This window comes from Mixophyes fleayi, chromosome 1 (genome assembly GCF_038048845.1).
Source record: "Mixophyes fleayi isolate aMixFle1 chromosome 1, aMixFle1.hap1, whole genome shotgun sequence".
Classification (NCBI taxonomy): Eukaryota; Metazoa; Chordata; class Amphibia; order Anura; family Limnodynastidae; genus Mixophyes; species Mixophyes fleayi.
Window position 1 is genome coordinate 19,070,134 of NC_134402.1, and position 14,836 is coordinate 19,084,969.

Here is a 14,836-nt window from a genome sequence, read left to right on the forward strand (position 1 = left end):
TGTTCTCCCCGTGTTTGCGTGGGTTTCCTCCGGGTGCTCTGGTTTCCTCCCACACTCCAAAAACATACTGGTAGGTTAATTGGCTGCTATCAAAATTGACCCTAGTATGTGTATTAGGGAATTTAGACTGTAAGTTCCAATGGGGCAGGGGCTGATGTGAGTGAGTTCTCTGTACAGCGCTGCCGGAATTAGTGGCGCTATATAAATAAATGGTGATGATGATGTTACCCCAAGAGGAATGTTTATCTTACAATACATATATTTTGCAAAAAAATGCAAACTCCTGCTGCACCAGTACTGGCCAGAGAAGTAGGAACATAAAAGGACCAAAGAAGTCATGATCCGAGCATGCTTCAGTCTCTCTGTGTGTGTCACACCTGCCCACTCTCCCAGAATTCCCAGACGACTTCCAAATCCCGGATAGGTCTCCCGGGTCATTCTCCCGCATCCTGCCCACTCCTTAGTGAAGTACGTGGGCCTCCATGATGCGATTCACATTGAATTGCTTTATTCCCCCCCCCCCCCCCACGCACAGAAAGATGACTTTACGTAACACAGCCCCCCCGCCCCATCCTCGGTCGCCCCTCACCTCCAGGATCTCCCGGACGGGGTAACAGAAAAAGTCTGCAAGTGTAACATCCAGTAAAATGTCCTAGTTTATAAGACAGACGCAATGGCTACAAGGCCGTCGTTCTGTTCAACCTACATCCTGTCCTAGTGAGGTCCCTATCTACCAGACCGTGGTTTCATGACAGAAAGAATATAACACATGTAAACATTTAGCATTTAGATAATTGATTTTTTTGGAGGGGTTTTGCAAGTTAAATAGATTACTGGGACTATTTGCACAATGTCTGGTGGGTCCAGAGTAAGCACATTGATATATCTCATTTACGCACATACATGGACATATGGGGGGCTGTGGGAGCATAGTGGACGACTCTGGTAAGGCCGCACGGGTCTGTAATGAAATAGAGACGACATACTGATAAAATATTTTATGCAGGTTGTGGCTGGCGGATTAATGATAATGAGTGTAATGATAATTTGGCCACCGATACACTGTGTTATTGACATGCACAGACCGTGCTTCTGTGCACTTTGATCAAGCAAATAATAGTAATATCTCCTGTGGCCTACTCACACTGGAGGCAGCCATTTTGTGGGATGAACCAATTTTTGTGAGCATATAGCCTATCAAATCACTAGGAGCCAGTGACATCATTGAGGCTGCCTCTTCTATGTGTAGGCCACAAAATGCAATTGTCGCTGCCGTTGGATATATTGTCATAAATACGCCCCATACATTATAAAGCCCAGTATTGGGGACAGTTGGCGACCATGCACGATGCAGAGACATACCAGTCTCTGCACATAATAACCTTTATAGGATAATGATAATTAAACTTACTGTAAATGAGATTTTAAATCTGTGACTGGACCCAATGTGTCAGATTCCTCGTACAATTGCTAGAACACAAGACCCTGAGTCATGTCCCCTCTACGCCTCCGGGGCCACAGGATACATCCCCTTTTGAGGTAAAATTACTTAAAATTATTTCCGATTGCCTCATCTGTGTCAGAATATTAATGTGACTAGGATTTATAACCCACTGTGGCCGGGGCTCCCAGCTGCTGGGGATATATGGGAAATGTTCGGCACTGCGGCATTGGAAGGGTTAACATCCGGCGCTGCAACATAGAAACATAGAATTTAACAGCAGATAAAAACCACTTGGCCCATCTAGTCTGCCCATTTTTTATTAATCCATGGTAACCTCCAACTCTGTTTGATCCTTAGTTCTTTGTAAGGATATCCTTATGTCTATCCCAAGCATGTTTAAATTGCTCTACTGTATTATCCTCTACCACCTCTGATGGGAGGCTATTCCACTTACACACTACCCTTACTGTGAAGTCATGTTTCCTCTGAACCTACTTCCCCCCAGTGTCAGTACATGTCCTCGTGTTCTAATACTTCTCTTCCCCCCAGTGTCAGTACATGTCCTCGTGTTCTAATACTTCTATTCCCCCCAGTGTCAGTACATGTCCTCGTGTTCTAATACTTCTCTTCCCTCCAGTGTCCAGTACATGTCCTCGTGTTCTAATACTTCTCTTCCCTCCAGTGTCAGTACATGTCCTCGTGTTCTAATACTTCTCTTCCCCCCAGTGTCAGTACATGTCCTCGTGTTCTAATACTTCTATTCCCCCCAGTGTCAGTACATGTCCTCGTGTTCTAATACTTCTCTTCTCTCCAGTGTCAGTACATGTCCTCGTGTTCTAATACTTCTCTTCCCCCCAGTGTCAGTACATGTCCTCGTGTTCTAATACTTCTCTTCCCCCCAGTGTCAGTACATGTCCTCGTGTTCTAATACTTCTATTCCCCCCAGTGTCAGTACATGTCCTCGTGTTCTAATACTTCTCTTCCCCCCAGTGTCAGTACATGTCCTCGTGTTCTAATACTTCTATTCCCCCCAGTGTCAGTACATGTCCTCGTGTTCTAATACTTCTCTTCCCTCCAGTGTCAGTACATGTCCTTGTGTTCTAATACTTCTCTTCCCCCCAGTGTCAGTACATGTCCTCGTGTTCTAATACTTCTCTTCCCTCCAGTGTCAGTACATGTCCTCGTGTTCTAATACTTCTCTTCCCCCCAGTGTCAGTACATGTCCTCGTGTTCTAATACTTCTCTTCCCCCCAGTGTCAGTACATGTCCTCGTGTTCTAATACTTCTCTTCCCCCCAGTGTTCTAATACTTCTCTTCCCCCCAGTGTCAGTACATGTCCTCGTGTTCTAATACTTCTCTTCCCCCCAGTGTCAGTACATGTCCTTGTGTTCTAATACTTCTCTTCCCCCCCAGTGTCCGTACATGTCCTCGTGTTCTAATACTTCTCTTCCCCCCAGTGTCAGTACATGTCCTCGTGTTCTAATACTTCTCTTCCCCCCAGTGTCAGTACATGTCCTCGTGTTCTAATACTTCTCTTCCCCTCAGTGTCAGTACATGTCCTCGTGTTCTAATACTTCTCTTCCCCCCAGTGTCAGTACATGTCCTCATGTTCTAATACTTCTCTCCCCCCCAGTGTCAGTACATGTCCTCGTGTTCTAATACTTCTCTTCCCCTCAGTGTCAGTACATGTCCTTGTGTTCTAATACTTCTCTTCCCCCCAGTGTCAGTACATGTCCTCGTGTTCTAATACTTCTCTTCCCCCCCAGTGTCAGTACATGTCCTCGTGTTCTAATACTTCTCTTCCCCCCAGTGTCAGTACATGTCCTAGTGTTCTAATACTTCTCTTTCCTCCAGTGTCAGTACATGTCCTTGTGTTCTAATACTTCTCTTCCCTCCAGTGTCAGTACATGTCCTCGTGTTCTAATACTTCTCTTCCCCCCAGTGTCAGTACATGTCCTTGTGTTCTAATACTTCTCTTCCTCCCAGTGTCAGTGCATGTCCTCGTGTTCTAATACTTCTCTTCCCCCAGTGTCAGTACATGTCCTCGTGTTCTAATACTTCTCTTCCCCCCCAGTGTCAGTACATGTCCTCGTGTTCTAATACTTCTCTTCCCCCCAGTGTCAGTACATGTCCTCGTGTTCTAATACTTCTCTTCCCCTCAGTGTCAGTACATGTCCTCGTGTTCTAATACTTCTCTTCCCCACAGTGTCAGTACATGTCCTTGTGTTCTAATACTTCTCTTCCCCCCAGTGTCAGTACATGTCCTCGTGTTCTAATACTTCTCTTCCCTCCAGTGTCAGTGCATGTCCTCGTGTCCTAATACTTCTCTTCCCCCCAGTGTCAGTACATGTCCTCGTGTTCTAATACTTCTCTTCCCCCACAGTGTCAGTACATGTCCTTGTGTTCTAATACTTCTCTTCCCCCCAGTGTCAGTACATGTCCTCGTGTTCTAATACTTCTCTTCCCCCCAGTGTCAGTACATGTCCTCGTGTTCTAATACTTCTCTTCCCCCCAGTGTCAGTACATGTCCTCGTGTTCTAATACTTCTCTTCCCCCCAGTGTCAGTACATGTCCTCATGTTCTAATACTACTGCTCTTCCCTCCAGTGTCAGTACATGTCCTCGTGTTCTAATACTTCTCTTCCCCCCAGTGTCAGTACATGTCCTAGTGTTCTAATACTTCTCTTCCCCCCCAGTGTCAGTACATGTCCTTGTGTTCTAATACTTCTCTTCCCCCCCAGTGTCAGTGCATGTCCTCGTGTCCTAATACTTCTCTTCCCCCCAGTGTCAGTACATGTCCTCGTGTTCTAATACTTCTCTTCCCCACAGTGTCAGTACATGTCCTTGTGTTCTAATACTTCTCTTCCCCCCAGTGTCAGTACATGTCCTCGTGTTCTAATACTTCTCTTCCCCCCCCAGTGTCAGTACATGTCCTCGTGTTCTAATACTTCTCTTCCCCCCAGTGTCAGTACATGTCCTTGTGTTCTAATACTTCTCTTCCCCTCAGTGTCAGTACATGTCCTCGTGTTCTAATACTTCTCTTCCCCCCAGTGTCAGTACATGTCCTCGTGTTCTAATACCTCTCTTCCCCCCCAGTGTCAGTACATGTCCTCGTGTTCTAATACTTCTCTTCCCCCAGTGTCAGTACATGTCCTCGTGTTCTAATACTTCTCTTCCCCCAGTGTCAGTACATGTCCTCGTGTTCTAATACTTCTCTTCCCCCCAGTGTCAGTACATGTCCTTGTGTTCTAATACTTCTCTTCCCCCAGTGTCAGTACATGTCCTCGTGTTCTAATACTTCTCTTCCCCCCAGTGTCAGTACATGTCCTCATGTTCTAATACTTCTCTTCCCCCCAGTGTCAGTACATGTCCTCGTGTCCTAATACTTCTCTTCCCCCCAGTGTCAGTACATGTCCTCATGTTCTAATACTGCTCTTCCCTCCAGTGTCAGTACATGTCCTCGTGTTCTAATACTTCTCTTCCCTCCAGTGTCAGTGCATGTCCTCATGTTCTAATACTTCTCTTCCCCCCAGTGTCAGTACATGTCCTCGTGTTCTAATACTTCTCTTCCCCCCAGTGTCAGTACATGTCCTCGTGTTCTAATACTTCTCTTCCCCCCAGTGTCAGTGCATGTCCTCATGTTCTAATACTTCTCTTCCCCCCAGTGTCATTGCATGTCCTCGTGTTCTAATACTTCTCTTCCCTCCAGTGTCAGTACATGTCCTCGTGTTCTAATACTTCTCTTCCCTCCAGTGTCAGTACATGTCCTCGTGTTCTAATACTTCTCTTCCCCCCAGTGTCAGTACATGTCCTCGTGTTCTAATACTTCTCTTCCCCCCAGTGTCAGTGCATGTCCTCATGTTCTAATACTTCTCTCCCCACCAGTGTCAGTACATGTCCTCGTGTTCTAATACTTCTCTTCCCCCCAGTGTCAGTACATGTCCTCGTGTTCTAATACTTCTCTTCCCCCCAGTGTCAGTGCATGTCCTCATGTTCTAATACTTCTCTTCCCCCCAGTGTCAGTGCATGTCCTCGTGTTCTAATACTTCTCTTCCCTCCAGTGTCAGTACATGTCCTTGTGTTCTAATACTTCTCTTCCCCCCAGTGTCAGTACATGTCCTCGTGTCCGAATACTTCTCTTCCCCCCAGTGTCAGTACATGTCCTTGTGTTCTAATACTTCTCTTCCCCCCAGTGTCAGTACATGTCCTCGTGTTCTAATACTTCTCTTCCCTCCAGTGTCAGTACATGTCCTCGTGTTCTAATACTTCTCTTCCCTCCAGTGTCAGTACATGTCCTCGTGTTCTAATACTTCTCTTCCCTCCAGTGTCAGTACATGTCCTCGTGTTCTAATACTTCTCTTCCCCCCAGTGTCAGTACATGTCCTCGTGTTCTAATACTTCTCTTCCCCCCAGTGTCAGTGCATGTCCTCATGTTCTAATACTTCTCTCCCCACCAGTGTCAGTACATGTCCTCGTGTTCTAATACTTCTCTTCCCCCCAGTGTCAGTACATGTCCTCGTGTTCTAATACTTCTCTTCCCCCCAGTGTCAGTGCATGTCCTCATGTTCTAATACTTCTCTTCCCCCCAGTGTCAGTGCATGTCCTCGTGTTCTAATACTTCTCTTCCCTCCAGTGTCAGTACATGTCCTTGTGTTCTAATACTTCTCTTCCCCCCAGTGTCAGTACATGTCCTCGTGTCCGAATACTTCTCTTCCCCCCAGTGTCAGTACATGTCCTTGTGTTCTAATACTTCTCTTCCCCCCAGTGTCAGTACATGTCCTCGTGTTCTAATACTTCTCTTCCTTTGTAGAATGTTTCCCTCCTGCACCTTGTTATAACACTTGATATATTTGAAAGTTTCTCTCATGTCCCCTGTTCCCTTCTCTGCTCCAAACTATACATAATAAGATCTCTTAGTCTTTCCGGGTAACCTTTGTGCTGTAGACTATGCACCATTTTAGTTGCCCTTCTCTGTACAGTCTGTAATGTATTTATATCCTTCTGGAGATACGGCCTCCAGAACTGAACACAGTATTCTAGATGAGGCCGTACCAGTGACCTACACAGATGTCCTAACGCTGCACTGGGACTGTTTTTTCAGGCTCTGAGACAATAACGGCAGAATGATGAGAAAAGACGTGTATGCAAATATAAAACAAGTAAAATAACTCTGCCTTTGTCAGTCTAGGCGATGACACATTTACTGGGAAGCTCAATTTGGATGCATAATAGAATCCGTTTATAAAAACCCAGGTTAGCATGAAAGCTTTAGTAAAGTGTGGTCAAAAGTGTTGCATGCTGGGTACAACATTTTTTTTTTTTACAAAGTTGTGTTTGTGCCTTTTAGGAGCTCGTCGATTAAAGCATTAAAATGTGTGGATCTTATTTACACAGATAGAAACAACATATTTTCAATTTTAGGCACCAACCAAGTCGCCACTGACCTGATGCCCCTCCGTTTTGGAGGAGTTGTGACGTACGATTCCTGTTAAACAGATTAGCAGGGGCAAACGCAGGATTTGTAGAGGGGGGTTTCCACACCACGCCGCCAGTGGGCGTGACCAGCGTGCATGGGGGCGTGGCTATAATATTAGACAGTGCTTGGCTGCTCTCCAACTCTTCCTATCCCCATAATATACATGGACAATGCTGCCTGCACTACTGTTAGGTGCACACAGCTCTCCCTTTTCAAGCAGAGCCGTGTGAAGCAGGAGCAGGGTCCAGCCACGCCAATTATACAGTGCCCCAGACTTGGAGGCGGGTTTCCGGGCACTTGTAAACCCCCCTCAGTTTGCCTATGATTAGGCCATTTGAAAGTTTACACTGAACCTGGGTACCAAGACACGGACAGCCCTGGTTACCCCAGTACTAGCTCAGAGTACAGAAATTCGAGAATGACATGACCCAGTTTAGTAAGGAGACAATTGTCTAGTGCTACAATTTGCTAACAGACTTTTTGTCTCAAGTTCCCTGACCTGGGTGAATTGTCTGATGTAAAAAGCTTGTTATGCGTGACCTAATTTACTCAGGCCAGTTTAATTAAAGCCAACATCTTGTTATATCACTGCAGAGCGGTTACATATGTGGGTCACCAGATCCGACCATGTAACACCGGAGACCCATGAATAACCAGGAGACTGGAAATGGATTCATCTTCCACTCCTGTACGTGGAAAAGGAGGTTTAGGAATGTATTAGGCGTGCCTCACAATTACACAGATCTTTGGCGGTGCTGCCTTGATTCTCAGACCCTGAAAGGGGTGTGGTCTGTTGAGAAGCGGGTGTGGCGTGTGATAATGTGGGTGGGGTTAGGTCAAACTGGGTATTGTTTAGGCAGACGAGAAGAGTGGTTTGGGCACATCCTGGGCCAGGGTTTATATAGCCCCCAGGTTGTCTTTTAAACTGGCGTGCATAGACTAGTTACACTGCAGCCATGTAGTATGTGCAAATCACATGGCTCAGCTGGTAATCATTATCAAATGCAGCGAGAGGCTCCGATGATTAGATTAGGGCATAGTCGCCCACTCTCCCAGAATGATAATTTCCGGGTAGGTCTCCCGGACTGCCGGGAGGGCAGGCGGCTCTTCCACGACCTGCCTGTTGGGATCCTAAATGACGTGCGGCACGTTCCTCCCACACTCCAAAAACATACTGGTAGGTTAATTGGCTGCTAACAAATTGACCCTAGTCTCTCTCTCTTTGTCTGTGTGTGTATGTTAGGGGATTTAAACTGTAAGCTCCAATGGGGCAGGGACTGATGTGAGTGAGTTCTCTGTACAGCGCTGCGGAATCAGTGGCGCTATATAAATAAATGGCGATGATGATGAATACGTCTGCCTCACAAATAAGAGGTGCAATTTGATGTGGGCTCGTTGAGCCCATAAGGATCTCAGGACTAGCAGGATCATATTAGAGGAGTGGGTTCAAGCTGCCGCCTGTCAGATAATAATCCCCCAAGTCTTTATAGCTGGGTGTGGTCTGTTGCCAATAATCACTGTTATTTTCAGTGAACACTTGCCAGTGCATGATATGGTTATAAATGTGTTTTGTTTTTGTTTTTTTTCTCTTTTCCATGTCAGGATGACATAGTAGCAGCCTGTCCCATGATTATATATTGCAGAAACCCCCCCTTGTATTGCTGTGAGCATGTGATAGGCTCCGCCCACCCGTGGGCATGACTCATATAAAGCTGCAAGCCCAGTTCTCTGGTAAATACAGCTGACACTTATAGTAGCTGCATGTTATGTGATGACAGAATGCAGTTCTTTCCTCCCATACACATCCATCTGAAGAAGCACAATGGCAGCAGTAGCAGGTATGTTTATTTTATTTTTATTTTTTTGCCCCTATGAGAACAATTGCACCCTTCTTTAATTTAGCACCCAAAAAAAAAAAGCTGGAATGCCGGGATGCCAACAAGTCTTTATTGGATTACGGGGGGATTTCCAGCGGTATCATAAAGACTTTTATTGTTCGATAGTGAAAGGGGTTTAATTTTAGTTGCATTGTCTTGGTTGCAACTTTTCAGTATTGATGTTGCTGTAGGTTAAATTTTAAGTGGTGTTTTGTTTTTGTCTTTTGTATTATTATTATTATTATTATTATTATTATTATTATAGAGCATTCAAATAAGGTGGTATTTTCTGGGTTATAATAAGTAAAGTAGAATGTAATTTGCTTCTACAAACTAGAAGAAATAAATATACATATATATGTGTGTATATTAGGGAATTTAGACTGTAAGCTCCAATGGGGCAGGGACTGATGTGAGTGAGTTCTCTGTACAGCGCTGCGGAATCAGTGGCGCCATATAAATAAATGGTGGTGGTGATGAGATATATATATATATATATATATATATATATATATATATATATATATATATATATATATATATATATATATATATATATATATATATAATTTCACCGCAATAATTGTGTTGGTTTCCAGTGGATCTATTTTACTTATGCCTCTCAGTAATGTTGTTGTTGTTGCTTATAGTGTATACAATACAGTACTGTGTTGTAGTCATTAATGTATACAGCTTGGCAGCATGCATCTTTATCAGTATATACTAGTGGTGCTGTATACGACTTCTATTGTTGATGTATGTTCTTTCTAGAATATAAACTGGAGGCACTATATCAACTTTCCATAATGCAGACTGATGCACAGTATAAGAATTCTATAGATGAAAGCATATAATGTAGAGATTGAGTCACATAACCAGGCAGGAGTATTAGACAAGTCAGTAGTAATGGGTTTTATATACTGTACTTTGTGGTAAATGCCTCTGTATTGAAGTGGTCTATATTATATTGAATATGTTGTTTGCAGAAAGTAAGGATCCAATCATGGCACAGTACGTGTAATATCGCGTCTCTCAATGTGTTTCTGCTACTATGGACAACACGTACTAAAGACCGAAGATAGAGTCTGCAATGCTTTTAAACTTAATGTTCTTGGAATATTGTAACACAGTGGATTATCAATGACATTGGGATAATTATGCTCAGGTCTGCTAGTCAGGTGGCAATTGCCGATCCACTCTGTCTTGTTTTTTTACTATAGAATATGTAAACATTGTAGCTTGACTGATTAAAAGTCTGATTAGTATCTGACTAGTTGTGGAAATGTTCAGCTCATCTTCGATCCTTTGTTATCCCAAACAGTTATGTCACAAAAAACAATAGCCAAACCGGCAACAGCTGCCTGTAGCCTTCCGTTGGTTGTGGAACTATAAGTTTCAGCATGCCTTGACAGCCTGTGTCATGTCGGCTATTTTGGAAAACCCCCTTGCCTTGCCAATCTCCAGCACTCCAGTTGCAAAGGGGACTACAACACTCACCATGCTTCTGTTGGGACTTGTAGTTCTATAGTCGCCGGATGTCCGCAGTCTGCGTGTTCCTGGGCACTTGCATGGGATACTCGGCTTGTAATGGACTCGTATCGTTCTTTATTCCTATTCTAAATTCTAGGTTTCATCAAACTGAATGTTAATGAGGTTTCTCTAGTCCCCACAGGGCTTCCTTGTTTTGAAAACCTGTAAGTTCAAATTAATTCTGGTGAAAAATGTCAAAATCTACATTTTGCAATGTATAAGGAAAGCAGTTTGTGAAAAACAACCAGCCAAGCAGAAAGAAGGCTGTGCGTTGCTCGCCTGATAATTGCAGCTCCTTTATCTGCAGTGGAATTTTCCAGGCACCTGGAAGGGTGTAACGTAGGAAATTAAAATTAGAGGAATGGAACAAAGCATTGGGATAGCGGGGTGGTGAGAGCACTCCTCTCAGGGCTTAGCTGTAACTGAAGCCCAAATACTCTGTGCCCCCCTCACAGGGAAACACAGAGAGGGCTCGTCAGACGGAGAGACCGAAATCAGCATCAGGGCTTGCAGATGATTAGTTTAAGAGATGATGCAAACAAATGTTATACTACTAATAATAATAATGCATGGTAAGAATTGTATTTAACCTGCAGAAAAAGAGCACATTTCGTGTGCATTTGGTCGACGTTGACAAAACATAAACATTTTCAGGGCCAAAACTTTACAACCGGGACTGATCCTGGAAAATAAGGACAGTGGGCCGCTATGATGTCCCCACTAGGTAGACGATGCTTGAGACACAGCCACATAGCCGGAACGCCAAGGTTCCTGCGTCTGAAGTAAAAACTTAAGTTTTCTTGACTTTGTTTTGGCCATAACGTTGTCTTCAAACCCGACCTCGGCTCATAATTCGGAGATGTTGCAGGAACAGTGTTCACTGGTTGTCCTACCACAAACACCCGGCCTTTAAACTATAAACACATATTGCAATCTAGTGTGGATCAAATTCTCATAGAATCATTGGGGATCACTTTTCTGATTGGATTATGGGAAACATTAAAGTGTGCGTATTGTAATTAAAGTCTTAATGATCCTATATTGTGTAGTGTGTTAAACTGCACTGGTTTGTTCTTCCTCTGGATGATTGGAAAAATTACAACTACAAACATTCTTTCCACAAGGGTTTTTGACAGTTGTCTGTGTTTAACGTTGCAATGTCATTACTAGTTATGCATCTGCATACTATTATATTAATGTTCTTGTGTCTGTTCTGCAGCCAATCAATGAGCCCAGACTTCCAGCATTACAGCTTCAGAATGCCGAACATTGGTTTCCAGAACCTTCCCCTCAACATCTACATCGTGGTGTTTGGCACGGCCATCTTTGTATTTATCCTGAGTCTGCTCTTCTGCTGCTACCTAATCCGGTACGTTCCAGGAACTTGCTCACCAAAACCTTAATCCGATGTCTTCTGTCTGTGTTCTGTATTCATCACAGTTCTGTTTCGTTACTCTGTTTTGTTTGTGTGTAATTTAGGCCAATTTTTTGCACTTAAAGTATCATATTACCCCCCCCCCCCTTCCCCTGTGTCCTGATGGAATATGATACGGCTCACACAGATGATACGTCAGATATTTGGGTAACTGTGACATCTCTGGCTTAGCCCCTGTGCGTGAATTCACCAATCCACACTGTGCGTTTGTGTACAGCAAGGCTGCAAAGCTGTTACTCAGACCCTGCCTGCTCAGTTAGAGAAGCACCTCCCTCCTTACATGGTAACCCGTTGTAGAGGAGTGATTGAGAGTGGACATGTTTAGTATCAACCCTTCAGCTACATGTGTGTTCTTCAACTTGGCAAGACGCCGTTACTGGTGTCCGCTACCGCCCTCGATTCTGTAGCAAATTGGGCGAGACCTTGGAAATCCCCCTATTAGCTGAAGCTGGGAGTTTTTCAGGGGGAGTCTATATTCTATATTCCCAATTGATCCCAGTGAAATCGGCCCTGGCTTCAAACCTAGTCGTTTTAAAATGATAATGTTTCGGTGGTTGGTCAGAAACATAAAATATACATGTACTATATAGAGCGGGCCCTCAGAGATGGTTCCTTGTCAGGAGCAAACGTAGGATTTGTAGAGGGGGGTTTCCACACCACGCCACCAGTGGGCGTGACCAGCATGCATGGGGGTGTGGCTACAATATTGGACAGTGCTTGGCTGCTCTCCAACTCTTTCTATCCCCATAATATACATGGGCAATGCTATGTGCACTACTGTTAGGTGCACGCAGCTCTCCCTATTCAAGCAGAGCCGTGTGAAGCGGAGGCAGGGTTTAACCTCCTCAATTATACAGTGCTACAGGCTTGGAGGGGGGGATTCCAGGCACTAGGAACCCCCCCCCCCTCTATGTTTGCCTATGCTTGTAGGGTGCAATCTGATGTCCCCCCCGTTAGTACGACGTACCCTCCAATAGTATATTATGATTTATACAATATTATTATACAGGGTTATAGTTAATTACTGTGCAGTCACAAATGGACTGTTCTGGCCCCACTGCGCTGACATCTTCCAGGAAATGCAATTAGAGAGCAAATCCCAGGGGTCATGTTTGCCTTCATGTGGGGAAAGAATAAAGTTTCCCAGTGTCTCATAGCGGATGTTTCCTTTCAGTTTCCTTTCAGCTGTTACTCACGTGCCTTTCATGTACTTTGACCATAAGAAAATAAACAAAACTGCAAAACTGAAAGTGATCTGCCCTGGGCACCCATCCTGTAATGTAAATATTTGACGTGTGCTTTCAGTTGACTCTATGACTGGCTTTGTGTGCTGCGATGGCTCAGAGATAGAGATAACAGAGTTGGGGAAAAGCATTTTTGCCTTCCCCCGTTAAAGGGGGCTTTAAATCTGATTTTTTTAAAACTGTTGAATTCCTCTTTCGTGCTGTCTGTCTGCAACATCATTAGCATGGGACCGCCCATTGGGGCGGGGCTAGGTCAGCTGTCAGTCATGCTCACACCCTGTGGTCTAGGCGTGTGCCCACATGTATTGGACTAAGGGTGATGGCATACTGGTGGTGTACCTGCCACAGGAACATTGCCGTAGTGTGACATAACGGGGCTTTATGCTGTCCGTGTGCCCTCGCCACATAAAGTAATTTATTTAAAATACAAAATAAATGTTGGTTGCGATCTTCCAGTTTTATTAATGTTCTTGTCCTTACTGTGTTTAAATAAAGCATTTTGGAACAGTCTGTTCTTCTATATCGTCACGTTTGCACTTATTAGTAGGTGAAAGATGCTTATTAATTGCCACGCACATGTGAACCAAATACTATCCATATATATCACTGAAATACTGCCCCCTGTTGACCATTGGGATATGGTACAAAGCTTGCAGTACTTTTTTAAATAAAGCTTCTCTCAAGAAGGGTGGATTGCTCTCTACCTCTGTGTGTGAATTCTTGTATCTATATAAATTGTTCTCGTTACCTAGGAGACTTGCAAGCCACTTACACAGTATTGATCGATAAGCTCCACCCTCCTAAGAACACAAGCACATCAAAGACTGTATGTTACATGTATGCATCAGTTCTCTCTGGTATATTATTCAGCTCATTAGTACACAGGGTTTGAGATAAGAGATATATGTGTTAATTATGGAACAGATATCACAATGCACAAGAATAAATATTATTATATTCACATTACAAATCTCTCCAAATTCAGCAGTCTTTGTGCTTCAACCCATAAACCCAGCATGAGTATGAATTTCTTTTTAGGTCAGGTATAAGTTACCAGCCCAGCTATGTAACTGTAGACTCTTAAGGATTACACCTCCTGCGGTACAATTATTGTGCATCCACGCAGTAGGTGTAATTCCAGTGCTGTCTGAATTTACGTGGCCCAGATATCTGATCACTCTTGTCCCATAAGAGTTTTATTAAGTCAAATAATCCTGCAGATGGTCAGTTAAGAAGACGTTGTGGATACCTGTTAAACTTTTTATTGAATTCATCATCATCAACATTTATTTATATAGCAACACTGATTCCGCAGCGCTGTACAGAGAACTCGCTCACATCAGTCCCTGCCCCATTGGAGCTTACAGTCTAAATTCACTAACACACACAGAGAGAGAGACTAGGGTCAATTTTGATAGCAGCCAATTAACCTACCAGTATGTTTTTGGAGTGTGGGAGGAAACTGGAGCACCCGGAGGAAACCCACGCAAACACGGGGAGAACATACAAACTCCACACAGATAAGGCCATGGTCGGGAATCGAACTCATGACCCCAGCGCTGTGAGGCAGAAGTGCTGCCCCTACAATTCTTTGTGTTCCCATTACTAGGGAACAAAACATTTGATCTAAAACTGCTCCAACCCATTAAAGCTTACCTTGTACATTCCCTCTACGTAACAACAAGACCTCAAGCTTCTAATTTCTATCTTTAGATCTGACCCCCTGATTGCACAGTAGTAAAACAGATAACCTGTAGGTGAATATCAATATATCCAGTTCACGTCCCCTTTATCCTCCGGTCTGACAGAGATCCTCAAAAGATAATGTTTT

The 14,836-nt window shown here is 44.0% G+C and overlaps 1 protein-coding gene across 2 annotated transcripts in view; it reads left to right on the forward strand.

The window, feature by feature from the left end:
- The window catches only part of RNF24 (ring finger protein 24), an 87,158-nt gene that overhangs the window by 64,033 nt on the left and 8,289 nt on the right, over positions 1-14,836 (forward strand). Inside the window, exons 1-2 of one of the 2 annotated variants that reach the window (XM_075191603.1) lie at positions 8,644-8,757; positions 11,546-11,695. In XM_075191603.1, coding sequence (XP_075047704.1) covers positions 8,681-8,757; positions 11,546-11,695 — 227 coding nt within the window. In that variant the 5' untranslated portion in view covers positions 8,644-8,680. Of the gene's footprint in view, positions 1-8,643; positions 8,758-11,545; positions 11,696-14,836 lie in introns of those variants that run through there. The other variant, XM_075191675.1, reaches the window with a different exon arrangement.